At 41.0% G+C, this 24,174-nt stretch overlaps 2 protein-coding genes across 3 annotated transcripts; both read left to right on the top strand.

Moving 5' to 3' along the window:
* Positions 1-5,073: 5,073 nt before the first annotated feature.
* Positions 5,074-7,839, top strand: LOC120734850. 2 transcript variants are annotated; one of them, XM_040033898.1, is made up of 4 exons: positions 5,074-5,287; positions 6,093-6,248; positions 6,332-6,424; positions 7,227-7,839. In XM_040033898.1, the coding sequence occupies exons 2-4, from the start codon at positions 6,177-6,179 to the stop codon at positions 7,629-7,631; spliced, it is 570 nt and encodes a 189-aa protein (XP_039889832.1). In that variant the 5' UTR covers positions 5,074-5,287; positions 6,093-6,176; the 3' UTR covers positions 7,632-7,839. The 2 variants fall into 2 exon arrangements, with proteins under 2 accessions (XP_039889832.1, XP_039889831.1); XM_040033897.1 differs by lacking the exon at positions 5,074-5,287 and having other exon boundaries at positions 5,666-6,248.
* A 6,028-nt stretch (positions 7,840-13,867) lies between these two features.
* LOC120734846 (NACHT, LRR and PYD domains-containing protein 1b allele 2-like) lies at positions 13,868-22,986 on the top strand. The gene is made up of 11 exons (XM_040033890.1): positions 13,868-13,908; positions 15,236-15,409; positions 18,095-18,135; positions 18,319-18,348; positions 18,492-18,571; positions 18,820-18,875; positions 19,010-19,224; positions 20,828-21,093; positions 21,559-21,675; positions 21,767-21,908; positions 22,018-22,986. The coding sequence occupies exons 2-11, from the start codon at positions 15,261-15,263 to the stop codon at positions 22,401-22,403; spliced, it is 1,482 nt and encodes a 493-aa protein (XP_039889824.1). The 5' UTR covers positions 13,868-13,908; positions 15,236-15,260; the 3' UTR covers positions 22,404-22,986.
* The last annotated feature ends 1,188 nt before the right edge of the window (positions 22,987-24,174 follow it).

The raw sequence follows: 24,174 nt of genomic DNA, 5'->3' as shown, positions 1-24,174 counted from the left end.
CCTATTGGTGAAGGGTTTTATTAACCATAAAGAGGTTACACTGTTAAATGTTTACAGACCGCCAGGAAGAGACAGGCAATTGATTAAAAGAGTTTTTGATTTAATATGTGCAGAAGTATCTGGGGTGATAATATGTGGGGGTGACTGGAACATTCACCTTAATCCACCATTAGACTCTTCAACAGGAACAAAAAAGATATTACCTGAAGCAAATCAAGTAAATAAATTGCTTAAAGAACTAGGCATGGTGGATGTATGGAGAGATCTTCATCCAAAGACGTTTTTCTTTTTTTTCTCACTCTCATTCGATGTTTTCTAGACTGGACTACTTTTTCATGCTCAACTCAGACAGACATAGGGTTATTGATTGTGATATAGGAGTAAGAGACATTTCCGATCATGCTGGAGTTTATTTGACATTACACTTGGACACTAGGCGTAAAGCGACCCTTTGGACATTTAACTCCAGCCTTCTCAATGAAACTCAGTTCTGTAAATCTGTAGAAAATGAATTTAAAAACTATATGAATGATAATGACAATGAAGACATTTCACTCAGTGTGTTATGGCAGCGGTCCCCAACCCCCGGGCCTCGGACCGGCACCGGTCCGTGAGTTGTTTGGTACCGGGCTGCGAGAGTTGAGGCTCAGGTGTGAAATGTATGGTTTTCAGGGTTTTTATCGGTTTCCAGCGTTATTTTGTTATCGTTTTTATCATTTACTCGGTTTTCCTGGGTCTTTTCACGTGTGTTATGAATAAATCTTCTTTTTTTCGGTACCAGTACTAGTTTTATTTTGTTGTATTTATCCGCGACACCTTAAAGGCCGGTCCGTGAAAATAATGTCGGGTATAAACCGGTCCGTGGTGCAAAAAAGGTTGGAGACCGCTGTGTTATGGGATGCTGCTAAGGCAGTTCTCAGAGGTAAATTTTTAATGTGGTCACCTATTAAGAAAAAGGGAAAAGAGAGACAAATTGAGGAGGCAGTCATGAAACTCAGACGGTTAGAAGACGAATACATGAAAAATAATAATGAAGATACTCTGACACAGCTATTACTTAGAAGGCAGGTCCTTAACGAATTGTATGAGAACCAAATGGAAAACAAAGATAGATTTATTAAGCAGACCTAATATGAAAATGGCCCCAAAGCTAAGAAATTTCTTGCCTGAAAGACACGTAAACAGCAAGGCGACAGGTATATACACAAAATAAAGAACCCACAGACCAATAAGATACAATATAACCTGGAAGACATACAAAAATCCTTTGTTGCGTATTACTCAAATTTATATAACCAGCCCCCAGCAACAGATTTAACAATTGTAGATAACTTCTTGGCCTCTCTAGATTTACCTTCTATCGGGACAGAACAAAATAAGGCATTTAAACAACAAATAACAGAGGAAGAAATTAATAAAACTATATCAAAGTTGAAGAGGAATAAAATGCCAGGCCCGGATGGTTTCCCTTTTAGGGAAAAAATTGTAAACTTTGGGGGGGCAAAATAACAGTATTATGGAGACAAGCTCTCATCTCTGTAATACCAAAGTCTGGAAAAGACAAAACCAAATATAGCTCCTACAGACTCAGTATTAAATATAAACTATAGAATATTTGCAACAATATTGGCCAAGCGACTTGAACCTATACTCCCTGAACTTTTGATACTGGTCAGAGAGGATTTGTAAAGAATAGACAAACACATGATAACATAAGATGGGCACTTCATCAAATAAATGATATCAAAAACATAGAGATGATAGTTCTTAGCCTTGACGCTGAAAAAGCCTTTGACTCCGTCAGATGGGAGTTTTTATATTGGGTTCTAAAACACCTTGGTTTTAATAACCAGATGATAAGTTGTTTGAGGTCCTTTTATAATTCTCCTTATAAAAGGATAAATGTTAATGGGGACCTCTCAGACTTAGTTCTTAAAAGAGGATATAGACAGGGCTGTCCTCTTAGCCCTGCTCTATTTGCACTGTTTATTGATCCATTGGCACAGGCCATTGAGAATGCGAGGAAGTTACAGGTGTTATCATCAACGGCAAAGAGTACAAGGTTTGTTTATATGCAGATGATGTCCTTGTGACTGTTACTAAACGCGATATTAGGTGTAGGTGTGTGTGTGTGTGTGTGTGTGGGGGGGGGGGGGGGGATCTTTGCTCAATATGTTTGGCTCATATTCTGGGTACAAATTAAACCTTCACAAAACTCAATTTCTTATCTCTAAATATAAACCAAACAAATATATTTGTAAACTCCTAAAGGGTAGTTGGAATACGAACTTAATTAAATATTTAGGGGCTGAACTGCCCAAAGAATCAACCGTTATTTGCAAATTTAATTATACCCCTCTAACAGCAAATATTAAAGCAGATTTTGAGCAAAATATGATAAATTAACTACTGAGAAAGCCTCAGCAGGACTATTTAGACTGAGACAGACCTACTATGACCAGGGGGAAAAGGCAGGAAAACTTTTGGCATGGCGCATAAAAACGCTACTGAACGAACAAACAATAAATGAAATTAGAACTGCAGACGAAAACACCACAGATCCTTACAGAATAAATGAACTCTTTGAACTCTACTACTCACAACTATATACCTCAACAGGAGATGCGACTCAAGAATCACTAGAATCCTTCTTTGATTCAATAAGCACCCCTTCACTCTCTGAAGAAGCTTGATGTGAACTAGACTCTCAGTTATCTATGAGTGAACTGTTGATTGCAATTGATAAATTAAAAATGGGAAAAACTCCCGGCCCAGATGGAATCCCACTAGACCTTTTCAAAATATTTAAAGACAAATTAGTACGCCCTCTGTACAATATGCTAGTGGAAAGTTATGATTTAAAAGAGCTTCCCCCCTCCTTGCGTAATGCATTCATAACGGTATTCCCTAAGCCTGGGAAACCGCCTACAAAATGTGAATCTTATAGACCAATCTCATTAATAAACTCTGACGCCAAGATAATAAGTAAAGTACTGGCAAACAGACTTGAACGGTACCTTCATCTTCTCGTTGATACTGACCAGAATGGTTTTGTAAAAGGCCGGCAAGCGCAGCATGGTATTCGCAGAGTACTGAATGTACTTTACTCAAACTCAGAACATCTAGACATGGCTCTGCTCTCCTTAGACGCAGAAAAAGCTTTTGATAGGATCGAACATAACTATCTCTATAAGGTACTGTCTCAATTCGGCTTTGGCAGTTACTTCATGACCTGGGTCAAAATATTATATAATAAACGTATAGCCTCAGTTAGAACTAACAACATCATATCTGGACCATTCTATCTAGGTAGAGGTACGCGTCAAGGCTGTCCCCTTTCGCCTTTTCTTTTCGTCCTAGCAATAGAACCATTGGCTATTGTGATAAGGAACAATCAAAATATCTCTGGCATTAGAACAAATAATATTGAGTCCAAAATTGGATTATTCGCAGATGACTTTATCTTAATGCTGTCCAAATTAGAGAGCTCAATTCCCCAGCTACTCAAAACAATTAACTTCTTTGGCAATATCTCCGGTTATAAAATTAATGAATCCAAGTCGGCCATCCTCTTCTTTAAACATTCTGAAAGAACTAAACCACCTATTCAAACAATGTTCAAGTTGCCAGAGACAGTCTTACCTATCTAGGTATAAAAATCACTCCAAAAATTAATGATTTGGTAGATGCAAATTACTCTCCTACTATCAACTCTGTTGTTGACTTAATCAATAGATGGTCTATGCTACCAATCTCGTTGATTGGACGTGTAAATATTCTCAAAATGAACGTTCTTCCAAAATTTTTATATCTCTTCCAAGTTATTCCTCTCAACCCTCCAGATGACTTCTTCACAAAGGCAAAAACAATATTCATTAAATTCATTTGGAATAACAGACGAGCCAGACTGCGCCTCTCGCTACTATATCTCCCGTACGACAGGGGAGGTCTTTGTGTTCCAAACCTCAAATGGTACTGCTGGGCTGCCCAACTCTCCGCGGCCTCATGCTGGTTTTCAACAACAACCTTACCCTGGGTAAATTTAGAAAGGACAAGTACTACCCCCTTACCGCTCAGCACTTACCTGTACTCTGCAAAGTATAAAGATCTGATGAAAGATACATCAAACCTCTTTGTTAAAAATACCATTCGTGTGTGGTTCGACGCACTCAAGTTTAAAAATGAAACGCCAGCACTATCCCAATTCTCACCTATCTGGGGCAATAGGGTTTTTAAACCCGGTTGGAAAGATTTGGGCTTTAAAATGTGGGCCGACAGAGGCCTGTGCAAAGTTGCAGACCTATTTGACAAGGACACCCTACTATGTTTCAATGGCTTGACACAGAAATTTGGCATCCCAACTAAACATTTTTTCAAATTTCTTCAAATCAGAAGCTTCATTTCAAAAACTCAAAAATCCCTAACATTGCCCACTCTAAACTCATTAGAGGACATAGCAATAAACCATCAGCTGAAGAAGGGTTTAATATCCCGCTTCTACAGCAACCTCAGAGATGGCTCTCAGTCAGACTCCAAACTCCGCCATGGCCAAGACCAAAGAGCTTTCGAAGGACACCAGGAAAAGTATTGTAGACCTGCACCAGACTGGGAAGAGTGAATCTACAATAGGCAAGCAGCTTGGTGTGAAAAAATCAACTGTGGGAGCAATCATCAGAAAATGGAAGACATGCAAGACCACTGATAATCTCCCTCGATCTGGGGCTCCACGCAAGATCTCATCCCGTGGGGTCAAAATGATCATGAGAACGGTGAGCAAAGATCCCAGAACCACACACTCAAAAAACAGATCCAGGTCCTCCTTTCAAAGAACACATACAAATTTTGTTAGTTGTTCATAAATGTAATTAAAAAATACCAAATTAATTTGATTTTCTTTGTGTAAACCTAAAATTATTCTAAACCAGCAGAGGCTGATTCTGAACACAAAATGAATGAGTTTGTTGGGGCACTGGGGGTAGGAGGAGTACATTTTTGCAATTAAGTATTTGTAAACTCAAAGAAATAAATTCAAGCCCCTCTTTAAGCTTAAACATTTTTTTTAATCTCATTCAATGCAAATGTAGCACTCCAGCATTACTGCAATTATTATTCGTGTGGTGAACCTAAATTATTTTCTCTCAAAGCAGTCTTTGTTACAAGAACACAAAGTTATTGAGTTACACAACGGTCCGCCTTCTTTGAAAATTTTGCGCTCTTTCAGGATCACCTAAATGAATGCAGCTGCTCTTGGCCTTTCTGTACTTTTTGGATAAAACTACACCTTCAGGTAAGGTAACATATTATTTTTTCATATATCCAATTGTGTATTTCTTTATCAGCTAAATCTATGGCAATGCTATTTATCATAGAAGCTTGTAACAGTTGTTTTTTGAACTTTTGGTGGTGCTACCATTCTCTTCTCTGCTTGAATACTATTTTTTTTGACAATATAGACAGGTCTTTTCAAAAGTGCCTTGTTTTAGAGGAGAAATTGTGTAGCTGCCAACTTTTAAGTCGGAATGTGTGCTAGCTTATTAGCAGCTAGCCATTGTGCTCAATGAAAGATGATGTCCTATAGCTAACTTCTTTCTTACTGTTTTCTTTTTATAATCTAAAAATATGGTATTCTGTGTTTATTATTATATAATGCCATTTTCTAGTAGAAAGTATCTTTTGAGGTGTCTTTAAAAGCACTACATAGTTTACTGAGGGTGCTACCAAAAGCGAACCATGTGGCCGGAAGAGTAACTGCAGGCAGCACAATGCGCACTCCCGTGACGTTCAAACCTATTTATTATTATAAAAGATTTCGGCTACGTCCACACTTACACAGGTATTTTTGAAAACGGAGATTTTCCGTTTTCGTTTTAAAAAATAATCCCGTCCACAGGTAAACGCAAAAATGAAGGAAAACGCTGCTAGGAACATGCCAAAGCAACAGGTGGCGATATATTCCTAAACTCAGCTACAAACAGTTTAGGTCTTGACAAACTTCACTGATGGTTCAAATGTTTAGCAACTTTCAGTGTGTTGATTCAGCATTCTGTATTTAAACTTCTAGTTTACTATATTTATGTATGTTTTATTTCCAGGTGAATGCAGAGTTCCTGCAGATCACTACAAAACCCCTGCAGGCGAAGTTCTTGGCTCAGCTGGACAATTTAACAGACAAGCTGATGCAAATTTTTGAGGGGAGCAAAGGAGCAAAGGGCCAAAAGATCAAGGATATCATGGCGATCAGTAGTTTGGTCAGTACTAATGATAAACCCATCAATTAAATGCAATCAATCAATTCCATTTTTTTCACCCTTTTTTCCCACCCTTGCATTAGTGTGATGACATCGACATAAAGAGGGAGCATACTCTTAAAAGCCTGGTGATCTACTTTAATGAAGATCCAGACCTACTGTTCAAGGAGTATCTGGTACGCTTATTACACTTTATTTTCTAGCTTCAATTTGAGTTAGGTTCATCGCACGCAAAATGCTCATATATTCAAATAAGACAATATAATTGTGAAATATGTATTATTCTTAATAGTCATTGTTGAAACTTGTACTGGAGAGCACCTTTTAAGGGGACAGATTCAGTAAAAATTCAATTGTTCATTTTTTGGGGGCTGCCATGTAGGTATCTACTGCCTCTATAAACACGGTAAATGTGAAGAAAACATTCATCCACTTTCTGTCAGTGTTTAAATTCAGTTTATTTATATAGCGGTATATCACAACAACAGTCATCTCAAGGCACTTCATAAAGTAAACACTCCAATGAAGTTCAGTTAATTATGCCAATTAGTAAAAAGTCTTCTATATAAGGAACCCAGCAGATTGCATCGAGACACTGACTAGTGTCACTGGCGTTACAGCGATCTTCTGGTTTCCGGAATAATGTGCCTAAAACAAGCTGTTTCAAAAGGTCCCCAATTGTCATGAAATAAGGGAAATTGACCCAGCCCCCCCCCCCCCCCCCCCTACACACACACACCTACACCTACACCTATAGACACTTGAGGACACTTCAAGCCCCTCCCAAAGGGAGGTACATAATACCTTAACCCAAACTATTGATAGAAAACAGATTGATGGGTTTTATTCATGTTTGGAGTGTTTATAGAGGCAGTAGAGACCCATGTTTCAGCACAAAAGGATACAAAGCTGAGTTTTGCATAATATTTCCCCTTCCAAGTGACAGAGCCCTTAAACCTGAAACAACCTGTTTTTCAGACCTCCTCCACTGAGGATGAACGGTTGAGGTCCACTGCAGCAACTGTCATGGGTATTTACACCATCAGAAGAGAAGGCATTCAGGAGCCAGAGGATGTTGCAGTTGTCATTGAAGGTACTACAGTTATGAACAACCTCGGTAGTGTCATCATGGCATTCATCGTTCTCTTTGGACTGATTCATGCACTTGATCTGAGCTATCCAAATGACCTCAAGTACACTTTCGAGTTATGTCAGAAGAATTTAATGAATCTGGATGGACAAAGGCTCAGTACAAATGCAACAAATGAAATTGAAGATGTTTGCTTAGGCAAACAAGACCCCAGCACAAAATTTGATTTTGGCCTTTTTATCTCTTTTGTTCAAACTGTGACCTTTTTTTCCCCCCTTTTTTTTGAAAAATAGAAGTTGTCTATTTTTGTCTGCTGTTCTGTTGTGAGTGATGTAACCTTTAATCTATACTACTATAGATGGATAAAAGGACTGTGAGAATTTAGCTCAAAAAAAATTCAATGGTTGTAACCAGCATCTTCCTTTTAATTGCTTTTGGGATTTTCGAAGAGACAAAACAAATGCTGACAAGTTTGGTGTCTTCCAGTGTTTTAAAGTTGGTGTTCCCGTTCTTATAAGCTTGTAAAAGTTTGAATTAGAGAAATAAAGGTTTTTTTTATTAAAATACCTCCCCTTTGGTAACACAAAATGTTCTTAATGAAAATCTTTTATATATATATATATATATATATATATATATATATATATATACATTATATATTTGTATTTAAGTATTTTTGGGTTGTTTAAAATGTTCAGTGACTGGCATAATATGGTGTGAATTGCAATGTTTAGTAGGTTATCATTGTGAATTTGCTGAAAACCTACCTGCAAGTGTCACTATAAATATATATACAATGATTCTTACGTGAAATCGGATTTTACAAATTCCAGTTTGTTTTCAGTCTTGCCTAGTAATACAAAGGTGTGTGCTTTTCAGATTTGATATTCATTTCAAATGTAAGGCACTTTTTTGTGAGCACTTTGATTTTGTTAAGGTTAATTTGACCATGTGAAATGTATGTTTATTCACAAAATATTCTGTTTCTGATTTTAATTCAAGTGAATAAAACTGAGTTGATAAAACAAATTTATTTTGTCATTATTTTAATAATTAAATTAGTTTTCTGGTAATTAAAATTATGATTTAGTTGAATTTAAAATAATCATTTCAATTCGAAAGAAAATCTAGCTCAAATGAATGACATTGTATTGAGTTGAACCAACCAAAACCTTTCACATCTTATTAATGTAATTTTTTTCCTTTTAAATGCGTTTAAAAAAATTGTGTTCTACTGACTCAATTTAAATAAATTGTCATGATGTATGTAGATTTGGTTGAACCAAAATAAATGTATTACGTGGAAAACCTGCCATCAGTCAAATTGAGTTCATCCAATGACTAATTTTTATGAGTGCACGGGGGGACCTGGTGAATGACCTGCAGAGAGCTGGGACCAAAGTAACAAAGGTCACCATCAGTAACACACTACAACGGCAGGGAATCAAATCCCGCAGTGCCAGACGTGTTCCGCTGCTGAAGCCAGTGCATGTCCAGGCCCGTCTGAAGTTTGCCAGAGAGCACATGGATGATACAGCAGAGGATTGGGAGAATGTCATGTGGTCAGATGAAACCAAAGTAGAACTTTTTGGTATAAACTCAACTCGTCGTGTTTGGAGGAAGAAGAATACTGAGTTGCATCCCAAGAACACCATACCTACTGTGGGGGTGGAAACATCATGCTATGGGGTTGTTTTTCTGCCAAGGGGACAGGACGACTGATCCGTGTTAAGGACAGAATGAATGGGGCCATGTATCGTGAGATTTTGAGCCAAAACCTCCTTCCATCAGTGAGAACTTTGAAGATGAAACGAGGCTGGGTCTTCCAACATGACAATGATCCAAAACACACCGCCCGGGCAACAAAGGAGTGGCTCCGTAAGAAGCATTTGAAAGTCCTGGAGTGGCCTAGCCAGTCTCCAGACCTCAACCCCATAGAAAATCTGTGGCGGGAGTTGAAAGTCCGTGTTGCTCGGCGACAGCCCCAAAACATCACTGCTCTCGAGAATGAATATGCATAACAGGAAATTCTGTTGCTCTCTCTCCCTCTGTCTTTCACTCACACAGACACGCACACCACCGCCATCAACTTTGCTAATGAAAAACATTGATCAGGCAGCTGTGATTGAGCAGCATGTAAATCCAACTATTTTCACGGTTGTTGCAGTCGTGATAATTTTGTGAGGCCACATCGAAAAGGCTCGGATGAGTTCTACAAGTGCCTCCATCGCTTGTGTCCAGATCACACGTTGCACTGCTGTGCTACTCCGTCTTTTTCACCGACGTTTATGTGTTTGCGCGTGCGCAGTGTGAGCGGCTGAGGTGACACCCTCACGACCAAGCGATTTATGATCGGGAGCTGGTCGTGAGGTGTTAATCGCTTCTCGTTACCCCACGTATACTACACGATGTGTAACCGGTTTCTGCTTCATCCCGCTGCAACAGTTCAGCCCAAACAGACTCCTCGACTCTGTGTTGTGTTGAAGAAGACAAGGAGTCTCTTATCGATCGTTGCCACTTTATTGCATGAATGGAAACAACGGTGTTTTATCAGTGGACAGGCTCGCCACACACCACTCCGCACAGCACACTACGGCAGAACATCCCATTAGCATTCCACTTTAGCATACAGTTTTACACAATAATAAACAAATGAAAGTACATAAAACTGGTGTTGGACATGTGTCCACTAAGCACTTATTACACTTGGTGCCCATCAGCTAATCAAACATATTTTATGTGCTGTACTACTTAGCTATATCGTGGGCGGAACAATACAACTCACCTCTCGTATGGCTACGGCAGACTGGCAGCGATTAATGCAGCCAGCCTCACCTAACCAGCCACACCGGGGGGGGGGGGGGCGTTGTTTCCCCATTACACTGACATTTGTTGCAAGTGGAATAACACCACATAAACACTGTTACAGATGCACGACGCACGATGAAGGCCAGAATCAGGCTGATCACCAAAACAGTCGCACGACTCAAAAATTGGCTCAAAATGGGCCAAAAATCGCACAGTGTAAGCCCAGCATAAGGAGGGAAGATCTCTAGTCCAAATTTTTATACATATATGCAAAGGGAAACTGCTAAAAAAAAACTGATTTCCATGATCTACTCAGCACTACAAAAAGAAAGGAAACTGTTGTCTACCACCTACATTAAGTTTAGAACTATGGACAGAATTCACTTGGAAAAAAACTATGAGGTTTGTTTTGTTTTTTAATCGCACCTAAGATTAAAGAACTCCAAAGCAAAAATGTTGACCAAGGGAAATGTTGGAGGAGATGTGGATATACTTTGGCAGGCCATTTCCATGTCTTTTGGGAGTGTCCTAAAATCTCCCCCTACTGGTCAGTTGTGATTGAACACACTAAGCAGATAATTGGGTCACAGCTTGAAGGGAGTTTCAGTGTCTTTTTGTTTAGGCAATATACCAACCAGATTGAAGAAATGGGATAGATAACTGCTACAGATACTACAGGCAGCCAGCAAGAAAGCTATAACACATAAATGGCTGAATGAGGAACCACCAACTGTTTCTGACTGGACAGAAATAATACACAAAATTCATACTATGGAACGACTGTCAGGGTTCCTGGGTGGCTCAACCAGTGTTTTCAGTTTGTTCATGTTCAGTTTATTTTGTCACTCGTTCTCATTTCCTGTTTTGCTGTTCCAGTTACTTCCATGTGTCTTTACTCAGATTAAGTTCAGCCGTTCACTCACCAGTTTCTAATCACTCACCATCCAGCCTGTATTTAAACCCTCAGTTTCTCTCGGTCCAGTGTTTTGTCATTGATGTTGTCTACTCAGCATGTGTGTACTCAGTTCAGCCAGCCAGTCTTTCAGTCAGTTCAGCCATCTTACGTTCTGCTCGTCCTGTCATTATAATAAACTCCAACTCTCACCGTGAGTCCTGAATTTGGGTTATCTCTTCCTCTCATCCACACACATCCCTGACAGAATGACAAGACCCGTGCCACGAAGACACGTCTGTGACCCAGTGGACTCAGACATTTTCGAGTGGCAGGAGGCAGTGCTTTCCCTTTCTTACTCCTCACTGCAAGCCAGAGACTGTTCACCATCTACCTAATCAAAAGACTGTGTTTTGTGATTACATTCTGGACTATCCAATTAATACTCACCATCCTGCCGCCAAAGAAACTGTTTCATCATCCCAGGCCATTATTAAAAATATTCACACCTCTAAACCTGTCAGTATCACTCATCCAGTCATTATTTCCACACCCATTGCTCAGACTTTTCCTGCTAGCACGGCGGCTCAGATTCTGCCTTCACCTTCACCTGTTTCACCTTCTCAGGTGAAGGCAGCAAAGGCTCAGCCTGTCCCTGCAACAGCTCCTCGAGCAGCTAGGGCTCAGCACGTCCCTGCACCGGTACCAATTCCTCTGGACGGTGCTGCTGATGCACAGCCATCACCCATTCCTTTGCCAGCTCCCAGGGCGAGGGCAGCTGTGACCCAGCCTACTCCTGCACCTGTTCCTGTTCCTCGGGTGGGGGTGACCGGTGTCCAGTTTGCTCCTGTGCCTGTCCCAGCACCCAGGGTGAGGGCTGCCAGGATCCAACCTGACCCCCCTAGAGGCTCAGCTGAGGCTTTCCAGCCATTGTCCTCACACTCTGGAGGCTCGGATTTGACGATTCCCACAACACCGCCTCATCCACATCTGATTTGGCGTCGGCGGCCACGTTCCAGGAAAAAACATACCCAATAAATATAAAGTTAAAAAAAACTACTTGTAGCAGCTACATTTAGTTACAACTGACTGCCTTCTTTGAACAATAAGACTGACTACTATTCTAAAAACAAGCACACAAAGAACCAGTAAGTAACCAGTAAGCAGACTGTAGCAGTTTATATCTGAATGAAAGTAGAACTAGCTCAGTGGAGCTCAGTCCCATATCTTTGGTTAGAAAGGAACAACATCAAGGATATACTGCTGCTCAAGCAGATTTGAGAAGTGCACACACATCACAGCAGCTGATGAGAGAATCTGTGTATATGAGAAAACAGCTGATCGCTTGCAGCTCGTGCACTGTTGGATCTCCAGATGTTCACTTGGCTAAAGTCTGTGAAGAAACTGTGGTTCACGTAGTTTACACGGTACGGCCTCAGATTGGACTGAGCTTCCAGGATCACTGCAGCATCCTCAGCTGGTACATGGACGTCTCTGTTCCTTAGTCTTGGAGCCCCTGATGGTCCGTCCACACCAACAGGGTCTTCTCACTCACCTGTTCTTTGTCCTAGTCCTTTATTGGAAGTACTGAGTCCTTGTTCATGCAGTGTTGTGCCCATGTGGCAGCGCTGATGTTCCCACCTTTTATGCACAACAAGTATGGTGCTGGTCTTTCTTCGGATGGAAAAGCATCCTTAACTGATCCAGAAAAAAGATCCAGAGTTTGATCCCTCCTAGTAGGACAGGAAACATACTGATGAGAGTTTCAAAGTGTCTTTGTATGCAGACATAATTCAAATGAGCCAGAATGAGTTTGGTTCCTGCAGTTTGTGCATCATAAACAGTGCTGAAGCAGAGGCAGATTGTGCCTGCAGTGAATGTACACTGCTGTCATAAGAGCTGTGGAAAAAGGATGTAACAATACTGCTGAAAGTTCCAGGACAGTCACAGAGTTATTGCATCATTTGTGAACACAAAGAGAGAAAGGTCATCCAAATTTCAGGATTAAGAGTCTGTGTCCTGGTTATGTGCAGTAAAAGACATCTCTGGTAGCAGGGATAGCTCAGTAGGTAGAGTGGTGGCCCCATGATCGGAAGGTCGGTGGTTCGACTCCACTGAACGGCTACCCTGAGGTACCCCTGAGCAAGGTACCGTCCCTACACACTGCTCCCCGGGCGCTGCATTGGTGGCTGCCCACTGCTTCACTGGGTGAATGGGTTAAATGCAGAGGAACTATTTCCCTACGGGGACTAACATGCACACTTTACACTTACACTGTGAAAGCTTCAGTTCAACAGGCTCCTGCTCATTTCCTCGTCAGGTTCTTGATTCTCTTGTACCATCTCACTGTCATCCTCCTCGCTCGCTCTTTGAACTCAGTCTTTTGTGCATCATTAAAACCATTAACATGTGGAAAACCAACGTTTAACTGAATAGAAGACAATCATCAGTGACGCTGCCTTTAAAATACTCTTGTTAGAAATGTACGACTTTAATGTGAAAAATTCAGAGTTTTTTCTCTTGTTGTGTTCTTTTGAAGCTATTTCCTGTTGGCTTCAGCTGTTTGGAGTTTCCATTTTCTAAACTTCTACATTCTGAACCTTCTTCAGCTCTGAGCAGATGAAATAATGAAACAATAAATAGTTTCAAGAACACACTTTGTCTACTAAAACTTACTTCTTTCCATCTTTATACAGATTGGGGTGGTGTGGGCTGTCAAAGATCAGCTGTGATTATCTGGCAGCAGCGCTGAAGTCCAACCCCTCCTATCTGAGAGAGCTGGACCTGAGTAGCAACAATCTGCAGGATTCAGGAGTGAAGCAACTGTGTGGTTTTCTGGAGAGTCCAGGATGTAGACTTGAAACTCTGAGGTCAGTCACCATGTTTTAGTTGTGCTGAGATGAATATGATTTTAAATATGATGTTGTGCCTGACCCTAAACTGCAGACATAAGGCTGATATACTGATCCACACTGAGGATCTTCATTGTAAAGTCTGTTTTCTTCTTCTCTGATTTAGTCCATTGACTGTAGCAGAACAATGTTCACATTTCAAACAGTGATACTCAAGCTATAGGCTGCAGCCCTCCACAGGGCGGCAAGCAGCCTGCCGACCTTTCCTAATTCAGAGACACAACAACAAATAATCCACAGCTGACTTGCTTTAGCAGGTCAAGGGTTACAGGACACAGCAATCTGTGAAACAGAAACAGTTTGGAGCAGGAATTATTTCGCATTTACAAACTGACACTGCTGCACGGCTTGCTGGGTAATGCTAGTTGGTCAGGTATGGGTGTTAACGGCTGTGAAAGGCTCCATGGCTGCAGAACACTGAAGAAGAGAAAAGAGAAATGTAGGATGAAGAAAAGAGGTGGAGATGAAGCAGAAGTTTAGCTTCAGAGAGGAGCTGTGTCTGCTGTTTGGAAGCTTCTGTGTGGGCGGGGCTCAGGCAGCTCCACCCACAACGTGACAGGGAAGCAGGTGGAGAATAATAAATAAAGACTTCAACAGCAGGCAGGATTTTATAAGCTGATGTACAAACATCTAGAATGGTGGTGGCAGGTACAGAAACAGATCCATAAAGAATAAAGCGTGTCTCCGTTCCTTTGTAGTAGTACTGATGAGTCCTACAAAGTGTGTGTGTTCAGTAGGAGATGAGTTTGGTAGTACTTTGTGTGCACAGATGGACACCACAGGAGATCTCCTTTATGAAGAAACTCTGAGAAGTTTTCCAACAGTGGGAAACATTTCAGAGAATATCTCAGAGAATATCTCTGAAGCAGAAGCTAAACATAATAACTGAAGAAAAGCAAAATGATGATACAAATCCTGCCCTGAGTCATTGTTTAAACATTACTATCAGACAGTAAAGGCTTCCAAAGACTGCTCACCTTTTAAATTTAGTTAAAGATGCTCGTCCTGTCCACAGATCAGCTTACCTGGTAGGTCTCCACAATCAGCTTTGTTTCTTGGAGATGTAGGCTGAGCCCTTTAGAGCTTCGCTTTTTGTTTTACTGAACAGAAGTTGATCATCACTGATGCTGTCCTTCAAATACTCCTGTTAGAAATGTATGACTTTAATGCGAAAAATTCACAATTTTTTTTCTTGTTGTGTTTGTTTGAAGCTGCTTCCTGTTGGCTTCAGCTGTTTGGAGTTTCCATTTTCTAAATTTCTACATTCTGAACCTTCTTTATACAGATTGAGTAGCTGTGGTTTATCAGAGATGTGCTGTGATTATCTGGCAGCAGCACTGAAGTACAAATCCTCGCATCTGAAAGAGCTGGAAGTGAGTGGAAACAACCTGAATGATTCAGGAGTGAAGCAGCTATGTGGTTTTCTGGAGAGTCCAGGATGTGGACTTGAAACTCTGAGGTCAGTCACCATGTTTTAATTGTGCTGAGACGAATATGATTTTCAAGTTGTGCTGACACTAAACTGCAGACATAAGGCTGATATTATACTGATCCACACTGAGGATCTTCATTGTAAAGTCTGTTTTCTTCTTCTCTGGTTTAGTCCATTGACTGTAGCAGAACAATGTTCACATTTCAAACAGTGACACTCTAGGCTACACTAGGCTGCAGCCCTCCACAGGGTGGCGAGCAGCCTGCCGACCTGTGCTAATTCAGAGACACAACAACAAATAATCCACAGCTGACTTGCTTTAGCAGGTCAAGGGTTACAGGACACAGCAATCTGTGAAACAGAAACAGTTTGGAGCAGGAATTATTTCGCATTTACAAACTGACACTGCTGCACGGCTTGCTGGGTAATGCTAGACTTCAACAGCAGGCAGGATTTCATAAGCTGATGTCCAAACATCTAGAATGGAGGTGGGAGGTACAGAAACAGGTCCATAAAGACTGAAGCGTGTCTCCATTCCTTTGCATATTCCATATTTTCCAGAAGAGCAAACATCAAATATGCCTCCAAACATGTGACGAGTCAGAGTAAGGACAAACAGTGCAGCAGGAATGATTAAACCCACTAACAGTGAAACAGCGAAAAATTCACAATTTTTTTTCTTGTTGTGTTTGTTTGAAGCTGCTTCCTGTTGGCTTCAGCTGTTTGGAGTTTCCATTTTCTAAATTTCTACATTCTGAACCTTCTTTATACAGATTGACGAACTGTGGTTTATCAGAGATGTTCTGTGATTATCTGGCAGCAGCACTGAAGTACAAATCCTCGCATCTGAAAGAGCTGGACTTGAGTAGAAACAACCTGAATGATTCAGGAGTGAAGCAGCTATGTGGTTTTCTGGAGAGTCCAGGATGTGGACTTGAAACTCTGAGGTCAGTCACCATGTTTTAGTTGTGCTGAGATGAATATGATTTTAAATATGATGTTGTGCTGGGTGTGGGTCCCAATCAGCCAAGGTTTCGGGTGAGCTCATTGTGAAACCTGGTCCCACCTTATCATGCGAATTCCTGAGGTCAGATGGCCCAGGATGTGAGTGGGTGTTAAGGCGTCTGGGGAGGGAACTCAAAACTGGATTATAGATGGCAGACAGTTGGTGTCGTAAACCACTGCCTCTGTTCAAAGATGGTCGCTCACAGTGGACATAGATGGCTTCTTTCACTGTCCAAAATGTGAACATTGGCATCCTCGAAAGAGTGTTTTTTATCCTTAAGATGCAGATGGACTGCTGAGTCTTGTCCTGTGGAGGTGGCTCTTCTGTGTTGTGCCATGCGCTTGTGAAGTGGCTGTTTGGTCTCTCCAATGTAGAGGTCTGATCAAGCAAAATGATCACAGAACAATCCCTTGTATCAGAAGCCCTTGATAGATCATTATAGACCATTAAGAGAGCGTTGGAGTGCTGCTTTTGAAAGCCAGACTGAAAAGGGTCAAAAATCTGTAATCTGCATAGTAAGGACCTAAACTGATTTTCTACAATTGTTTCTAGTAATTTGTTTATAAATGGCAATTTTAAAATAGGCCGATAATTACTAGTAGAACTAGGATCTAGATTCTGTTTTTTTAAAAGAGGAGTTACCTCAGCATGTTTAAAATGGGATGGAACACAACCCTGCCTCAGTGAACTGTTGATGATGGATAGCAGTGTGGGACCGATGTCCGAAGCTGTGGCTTTCCATGCTTTCAGATGACAGTCGGGTGGTAAACACAGGGGGTTGAGGGGATTAATCCAGGTCTGGCAAGTCTCAGGATTATTTTACCGGCAGCAACCCAGGAATAAAGGCCCCCGAAGATCCACTTCTCTCCAAAGCAGCACAAGAAAGCCAGCTCTCTTCCTCCAATGAGGCCTCTGAAGCAAAAAATGAGCTGATCAGCAAGAATGGACATAAGCCGGGTGCTGTGCTGCGCTCAAGCTGCGTTGGAAAAACAACCTTGTTTTGTTGAAAATTATCCATAGCAGATTTGATCGCCAATAATGCATGACGATCATAAATCTGAAGGGAGATGACGCCGGATAAAACTGTAGCATAAACCCTTTTTAAGTCTTTTCATGGTTTTATGATAAATGTACGACTTTAATGTGAAAAATTAGAAAAACAAGAGTTTTTGTATTTGTTTGAAGCTGCTTCCTGTTGGCTTCAGCTGTTTGGAGTTTCCATTTTCTAAACTTCTACATTCTGAACCTTCTTCAGCTCTGAACAGATGATGAAACACTGAATGATTTCAAGCTCACACTTTGTCTAATAAACTTACATCTTTCATTCTTTATACAGATTGTGGAGCTGTGGTTTGTCAGAGATCAGCTGTGATTATCTGGCAGCAGCGCTGAAGTCCAACCCCTCCCATCTGAGAGAGCTGGACCTGAGCTACAACTACAATCTGCAGGATTCAGGAGTGAAGCAGCTGTGTAGTTTTCTGGAGAGTCCAGGATGTGGACTTGAAACTCTGAGGTCAGTCAGCATGTTTTAGTTGTGCTGAGATGAATATGATGTGAAAGTTGTGCTGACACTAAACTGCAGACATCAGGCTGATATTATACTGATCCACACTGAGGATCTTCATGGTAAAGTCTGTCTTCTTCTGTTTCTCTGGCTAGGCTTAGTACACCATTAATCAGTTGTGTTTTAACGTTACTGTCTGCAGTTTCAATAACAAGACTTTTAAATCTTCCATAGACAAAACCAGTGAGTACTGAGACTCTGTGTCACATTCATCACTATTTCATCAACAGCATATCACATGAAAGCTCGTTTGTGCTTATTTCATTCTGCAAAAATCTATAAATTATGTTTGTTCGTTTTTTAAGGATGTGTTTTTAGGTACTGGTTTTGGTCAAAATATTTTAATACTTTTTAAAATCTATTTAGTGAGTGAGAAGGCTGCAGCTGAAGAAGATGGTGGGTCCTTAAGGAAGAAAGAGAAATCCCTCACAGACAGTTTGTATTTGATCAGAAAACCACTAACAAATGAATATGATTGTAAACAGCACCAGTTAGAGTTCCAGGAAATCCTGAATTATTTGATGTTTGTCTCTCATCAGGTTACTCTGAGGTCAGACTGAATCCAGACTCATTAGACACACAGCTTGATTTGTCTAAGGATGACATAAAGCACATTAAGGTGAGAGAAAAGCATGTGGATCTGATTATTGTGTTATGGAACAAAAACAGAGGCTTTCAGCACAGAAACTGTGTCATATGTGTTACAGCACAAGGCAGGTTAGTCAGGCCAGACAGCCAATAAGGTTTAAGATTCAGTGTCATCGTATGTACAAATCAATAATGATGTGTACTCCATGTAGTTTCTTCACTACTTACTTGTTTATTGCTGCTTTAAACAGCTGATGTTGTTTCCTCTCTTAATTCCAGCCTCCATCAAGCTTCACCCCTCAAGTACAAACTGAATCCACACACATCTCCTACAGGTGCTTCTAATTTCACATTAGGTTGATAACATGTATGTAATGATGTGACATAAGACGCGTGATACAGCTGGAGGTGATCAGACCTCAGCTCATACAGGCTGGTTGGAGTGCTTCAGCCCTTCTGTGTCCTACAGGTTCAGGTGTCCTGGTCCAGGTGTGTTCCAGTGTACTCTGACCAGACTAGTGTTTGTTATGGCTCAGGAGGCGGAGCTGTTGTACAGGACTGACCAATGGGATGAGAGCCTTCTTCAGCTAGCTGGAAAAACAGCTGCAGGGCCGCTGTTTAACATCACATGCTCTGAGGATGCAGTCTGGGAGCTCCACCTGCCACACTGTGAAACAAAGGAGGGTGAGCACTGTAATGCTGACTGCTGTGATGATGCTCTGAAAACATCTGTGTTACTGTGTGGTGCTCAGTTAATTCAGTTCAATTCAATCTTTATTGGCAGACTTCATGTCCATAAAAACAAGACAAGAAACACACACACAACCCCCCCCCCCCCCCCCCCCATACAAGGTATAAACCATTAAATATATATATGTATATAAATAAGTATATAAAGCATTTGTAAAAATATAAAACCATAATATACATAAAACACAATTACTTAAAATAAATCAATAAATACACAAACACTTTAACCAGTGCTTTCTCAGACTGGATGAGTACCGGGAACCACTCGGTGTCGGATCTGTAAGTGCTAAAGTTATACTGTTACTCGAACCATCCAGTCGTTCTCTAAAATTGAACATTAACTTTCTTAAAAGTGCTTTAAAAGTCCAAACACCCACAGCTACAAACATCTGGCTGCACTACCACTTCTAGGTATCCTGCAAAGGATTCTCATCGCATCATTATATGCAACATGCAGCTTCAGCATGCTACATTGTTTGTAGGATGACCACAAGGGGGCAGTATATAGCGGTGTGCAATACGCTTTAAACAAAGCCACTTTAACTGGAAGTGAACAAAAGCTGAATTTGCGTGCAGTAGTATTTGCCTGCACATAGAGCTTACATCGTTGTCTGTATATGTCGTCATCATCATTCATTTGCTCAGTAATAAAGTGACCGAGGTATTTCACCTTTTTATGAACTTCAAGAGTTTTTTGTGCCAGTTTAAACAAAGGGAAATTTAGCTGTTTATCCTGCTTGCTTCTACATATCAAAACAGCACTTTTAGCAGCATTGTACTCAATGTCATATTGCACACCATATTCAGTACAGACATTAAGAAGATCCTGTAACCCAGCACTGCTTGGACTAAAAACAACCAGGTCATCTGCATACATAAGATGATTTATCAATGTTTTACCTAATATACACCCAGTGTTACAGGCTCTCAGCTGTATGGACAAATCATCAACATATAAATTAAATAAAATTGGAGACAAAATCCCACCCTGTCTAACACCATTGCTGACACCAAAGGGGGCAGAAATACTGCTTCCCCATTTAACCTGCATGTTCTGATGAGCGTACCAGTAAGAGAGAATCCTCACCATGTATTGAGGAACTCCCCGTGTCTTCAATTTATCAAAAAGTTTTCTGTGGTTCACTCGATCAGAAGCCTTAGAGGCATCAATGAAACACATGAGGACAGATTAATTTTTAGCCCTATACAAACTGACTATTTCCTTGAGTGCATATATGCACACGTCAGTGCCGTGCTTTAGTTTGAAGCCAAACTGATTATCCAGAGAAGAGATGAACACACTAACTCTGTCAAACAAGATTCTTTCTAACACCTTAGGTAAAATACTGGCTAGTGCAATCGGCCTGTAAATATTATATTAAGATGAACTGTTCTGCATTATACAAATAACCATAATGCAGTTTATTTATAACAAGAAAGGATGGAAGTGAACCTGTAGTTTGGAGGAGATGTAATTCTCAGGTATGTTGAGAAGTAAATCTGAACTCTCAGAATTAAAAGCTCTTTGCTTTCACAGCACTGCATGTTGATGGCCTGCTGTCTGTTGCCCACATCTCTGATAATGGGATGAGCATCTTGGAGCCGCTGGAGATCACTGCCACCCATGTGGTTGTGAAAGTCCCTCACCTCTCTGCCTTTGGCCTCATCTGGGATGTCTTCAAGCGGTTCCTGAACGTGGCAGAAGCCATAAATGGTCAAGTTCTGCTGTTCTTCCGACCTCTGGAGACAGGATCTCGAAGAATCAACATGTTTCTGCTGCAGGAAAATATCCCTTTGCCAGAGGTAAACAGTTTCAACATCATCACTCTATGGTCCTCTCAGAATCCAAATGATTTCTCAGCATTTCTGATGTTTAACTAAAATGATGTACAGGTTTACTGGTCATTCCTCCCTGATTACCTGAAACACAGGATCAGACTCCAGTTAACTTTTATGTAATCACATTCACCTTCAGACTTGTCAGATCTGCTGACCAATCACTACTCTTCATTATTCACTCCCAGTAATGACCCTGAGCTGTGAACATTTGATGTTTGTGAACCATAATGTCAGATCTGACACTTTACTGATAAAAATAAAGTCCCAGAGCTTTCCTTCTCTGTGCAAAGTTGTTTTATCTCAAGAATTATTGTTTTTCTTTGATTCATACTCACACATGATGTTCTACACCTGATGCGTTTAAATGAGCTCTACAGGTGAATAGACTTATTAACATTACCAGCATAATAAACTGTCCTGTCTCTGAAGGTGGCTGCCCAACAAGGACATGGTGCTGAATACATTGAGACCCCTGCTGACTGTCTTTTCAGCTTAGGTCAAAGGTACAGTATCCACTGTGAACCTGAGAGCAGGATACAGCCGGAGGTGAGTCAGCAGTAACAAACGAAATGCTGCTTAAATTAAAGTCCTGGATAACTCACACGTCATGAAAATGGCATCTTTCTGTTGTTTTTAGCAAACACAGTTTCGCTTAAAGTTTGGCCCAAATTACCATCCAACATTTCAAGTTTTCCTGAGTACCAGTCCAGAGATTTTGACTCTGACAGTCAAAGACCAAGAGGGGACAGAAACCTGGAAATCATCTGTTTACCTGCCAGGTAAGTTTGCTGCCAGAAGCCAGAGCAGAAACTACCCTGCAAACCTCGGCTACAAGGTTGTTTTATAAAAGTTAACTGAAATCATACTTAAGTCTCTTTTCACCTGCAGGTCAGCGTCCTGTTACATGTCTGTTATCTATCTTTGTTCCTTCAGCACCAAGAACAGAAACCTTAATGAGGAGTGTCCCAGCTGAGGCCCGAGTCCCAGCAGCTGAGGCCGGAGTCCCGGTGGATGAGAGACTGTTCACAATTCGCTCACAGTTTATTGAAAGAGTGTCTGAATCTGTTTTAAACCAACGTCTGGATAAACTCCTGCAGCAGCGCGTTATCAATGATCAGGAGATGGAATCAGTCAGATCACAGCAGAGCAGAGCAGATAAAGCACGAGACGTGATGGACACAGTGCGACGAAAAGGAAGTGAAGCCAGGTCACTGCTGATCGCTGCTCTCTGTGAGGAGGATCGATGCCTTTCCAAAGACCTGAAGTTAACCTGAATGCAGACAGACTTGGAAAGAATCTGTGGAGCTGTGACCATGAATCTCAAAGACCACTGACAGTCACTATTGTGATCTTCATGGGAGGTGTGTTTAGCTGTTTTTTTGTAAGGACCCCAAAGCGCTTTACACTACATTCACCCATTCACACACTGGTGATGGCTACAGCCACAGCTGCACTGACAGAGGTGAGGCTGCCGGACACTGGCGCCACCGGGCCCTCTGACCACCACCAGTAGGCAAACATGGGATTAGTATGCAGCCAGGAGACAGCCTGGAGTCTCACTATCTGTTTAACGTCTTCTGATACTACTATTACTAAAGTGATATGGTTAAAATATGTGATTAATACATCAGAAAAGAAATCTGCCTGTACACTCATTACCTCCAGGCCAGAACCAGGTTTCCTTATTAGCCTCCAGGAGGAACAGATAGAAACTTCAGTAGTACCTTAGCCATTTAGTGTTCTGTGCAGAAGAGAAACCAACTATGACTGCTGGCGTTAACACACACACACTTTTGTCCTGACTAGGGATGGGTATCGTTTAAGTTTTATCTGATACCGGTGCCAAACCGGTACTTTTGAAATGGTGCCGGTGCTTAAACGGTGCTCGAACCGGTGCTTAAAGGATGGAGAACACAAACTTTGTCCAAAACCCTCTCATGTTTAGCTGTTTTTTTTATAAAAAGATAACAATGTTAGCCTTTTCTGCAGCTATAGGGCATATATGGTATCACTCTTGGCTGGAAACAGTGCTTAATCAATGGAAAAAACACAAACTTTGTCCAAAAACCTCTCATGTTTAGCTGTTTTCCACTTTTTCTTTGGTCATTTTTTGGCCAGGGTGCAGGGAGTATCTGCCATCATACAAGAAGACAGCTGCATGTAACTACGATGGTGTTTGCTGTTCACCTTACATGCATTAATTTAATAACGTGGTTAGCCTACTCAACGTAAATTACACACGAACATTAATCAACCAAAGACCCAGACAGACTTTTAATTCATTTGAAAGCCTGGTGCTTCGCCTCGTCCACCCCAGCTGTGAAACTCAGAAACCAGTCTTACTTGTTATCATCTATCGTCCACCTGGGCCTTACACAGAGTTTCTGTCTGATTTCTCAGACTTTTTATCTGATTTAGTTCTGAGCTCAGATAAAATAATTATTGTGGGTGATTTTAACATCCATGTAGATGCTAAAAATGACAGCCTCAACATGGCATCTAATCTGTTATTAGACTCAATTGGCTTCTCTCACAATGTAAAAGAACCCACCCACCACTTTAATCACACTCTAGATCTTGTTTTAACATATGGCATAGAAACTGAACAGTTAACAGTGTTTCCTGAAAACCCTCTCCTGTCTGATCATTTCCTGATAACATTTACATTTACAATAATTGATTACACAGCGGTGGAGAGTAGACTTTATCAAAGTAGATGTCTTTCTGAAAACGCTGTAACTAAGTTTAAGAATATAATCCACCCACTGTTATCATCCTCAATGCCCTGTACCAACACAGAGCAGAGCAGCTATCTGAACGCTACCCCAACAGAGGTCGATTATCTTGTTAATAATTTCACCTCCTCACTACGTACGACTCTGGATACTGTAGCTCCTGTGAAAACTAAGGTTTCTAATCAGAAGTACCTGACTCCGTGGTATAATTCTCAAACACGTACCCTAAAGCAGATGACTCATAAGCTGGAGAGGAAATGGCGTGTCTCAGATTTAGAGGATCATCATTTAGCCTGGAGAAATAGTTTGC

This window comes from Simochromis diagramma, unplaced genomic scaffold, assembly GCF_900408965.1.
Source record: "Simochromis diagramma unplaced genomic scaffold, fSimDia1.1 OVJJ01000176.1, whole genome shotgun sequence".
Lineage (NCBI taxonomy): Eukaryota > Metazoa > Chordata > Actinopteri > Cichliformes > Cichlidae > Simochromis > Simochromis diagramma.
Note: the sequence above shows the minus strand (reverse complement) of the source record. Positions and strands in the feature narration are given on the sequence as shown.

What these genes read in the sequence shown, in the direction of transcription:
- LOC120734850 (XM_040033897.1), top strand. Translation starts at nt 6,078, where the DNA reads ATGTTTTATTTCCAGGTGAATGCAGAGTTCCTGCAGATCACTACAAAA. An exon ending in TCATGGCGATCAGTAGTTTG is followed by an intron (nt 6,249 to 6,331) that starts GTCAGTACTAAT and finishes CCCTTGCATTAG; the next exon opens with TGTGATGACATCGACATAAA. An exon ending in TACTGTTCAAGGAGTATCTG is followed by an intron (nt 6,425 to 7,226) that starts GTACGCTTATTA and finishes CCTGTTTTTCAG; the next exon opens with ACCTCCTCCACTGAGGATGA.
- LOC120734846 (XM_040033890.1), top strand. Translation starts at nt 15,261, where the DNA reads ATGTGCTGTGATTATCTGGCAGCAGCACTGAAGTACAAATCCTCGCAT. An exon ending in ATGACATAAAGCACATTAAG is followed by an intron (nt 18,572 to 18,819) that starts GTGAGAGAAAAG and finishes TCTTAATTCCAG; the next exon opens with CCTCCATCAAGCTTCACCCC. An exon ending in ATCATCTGTTTACCTGCCAG is followed by an intron (nt 21,909 to 22,017) that starts GTAAGTTTGCTG and finishes TTTCACCTGCAG; the next exon opens with GTCAGCGTCCTGTTACATGT.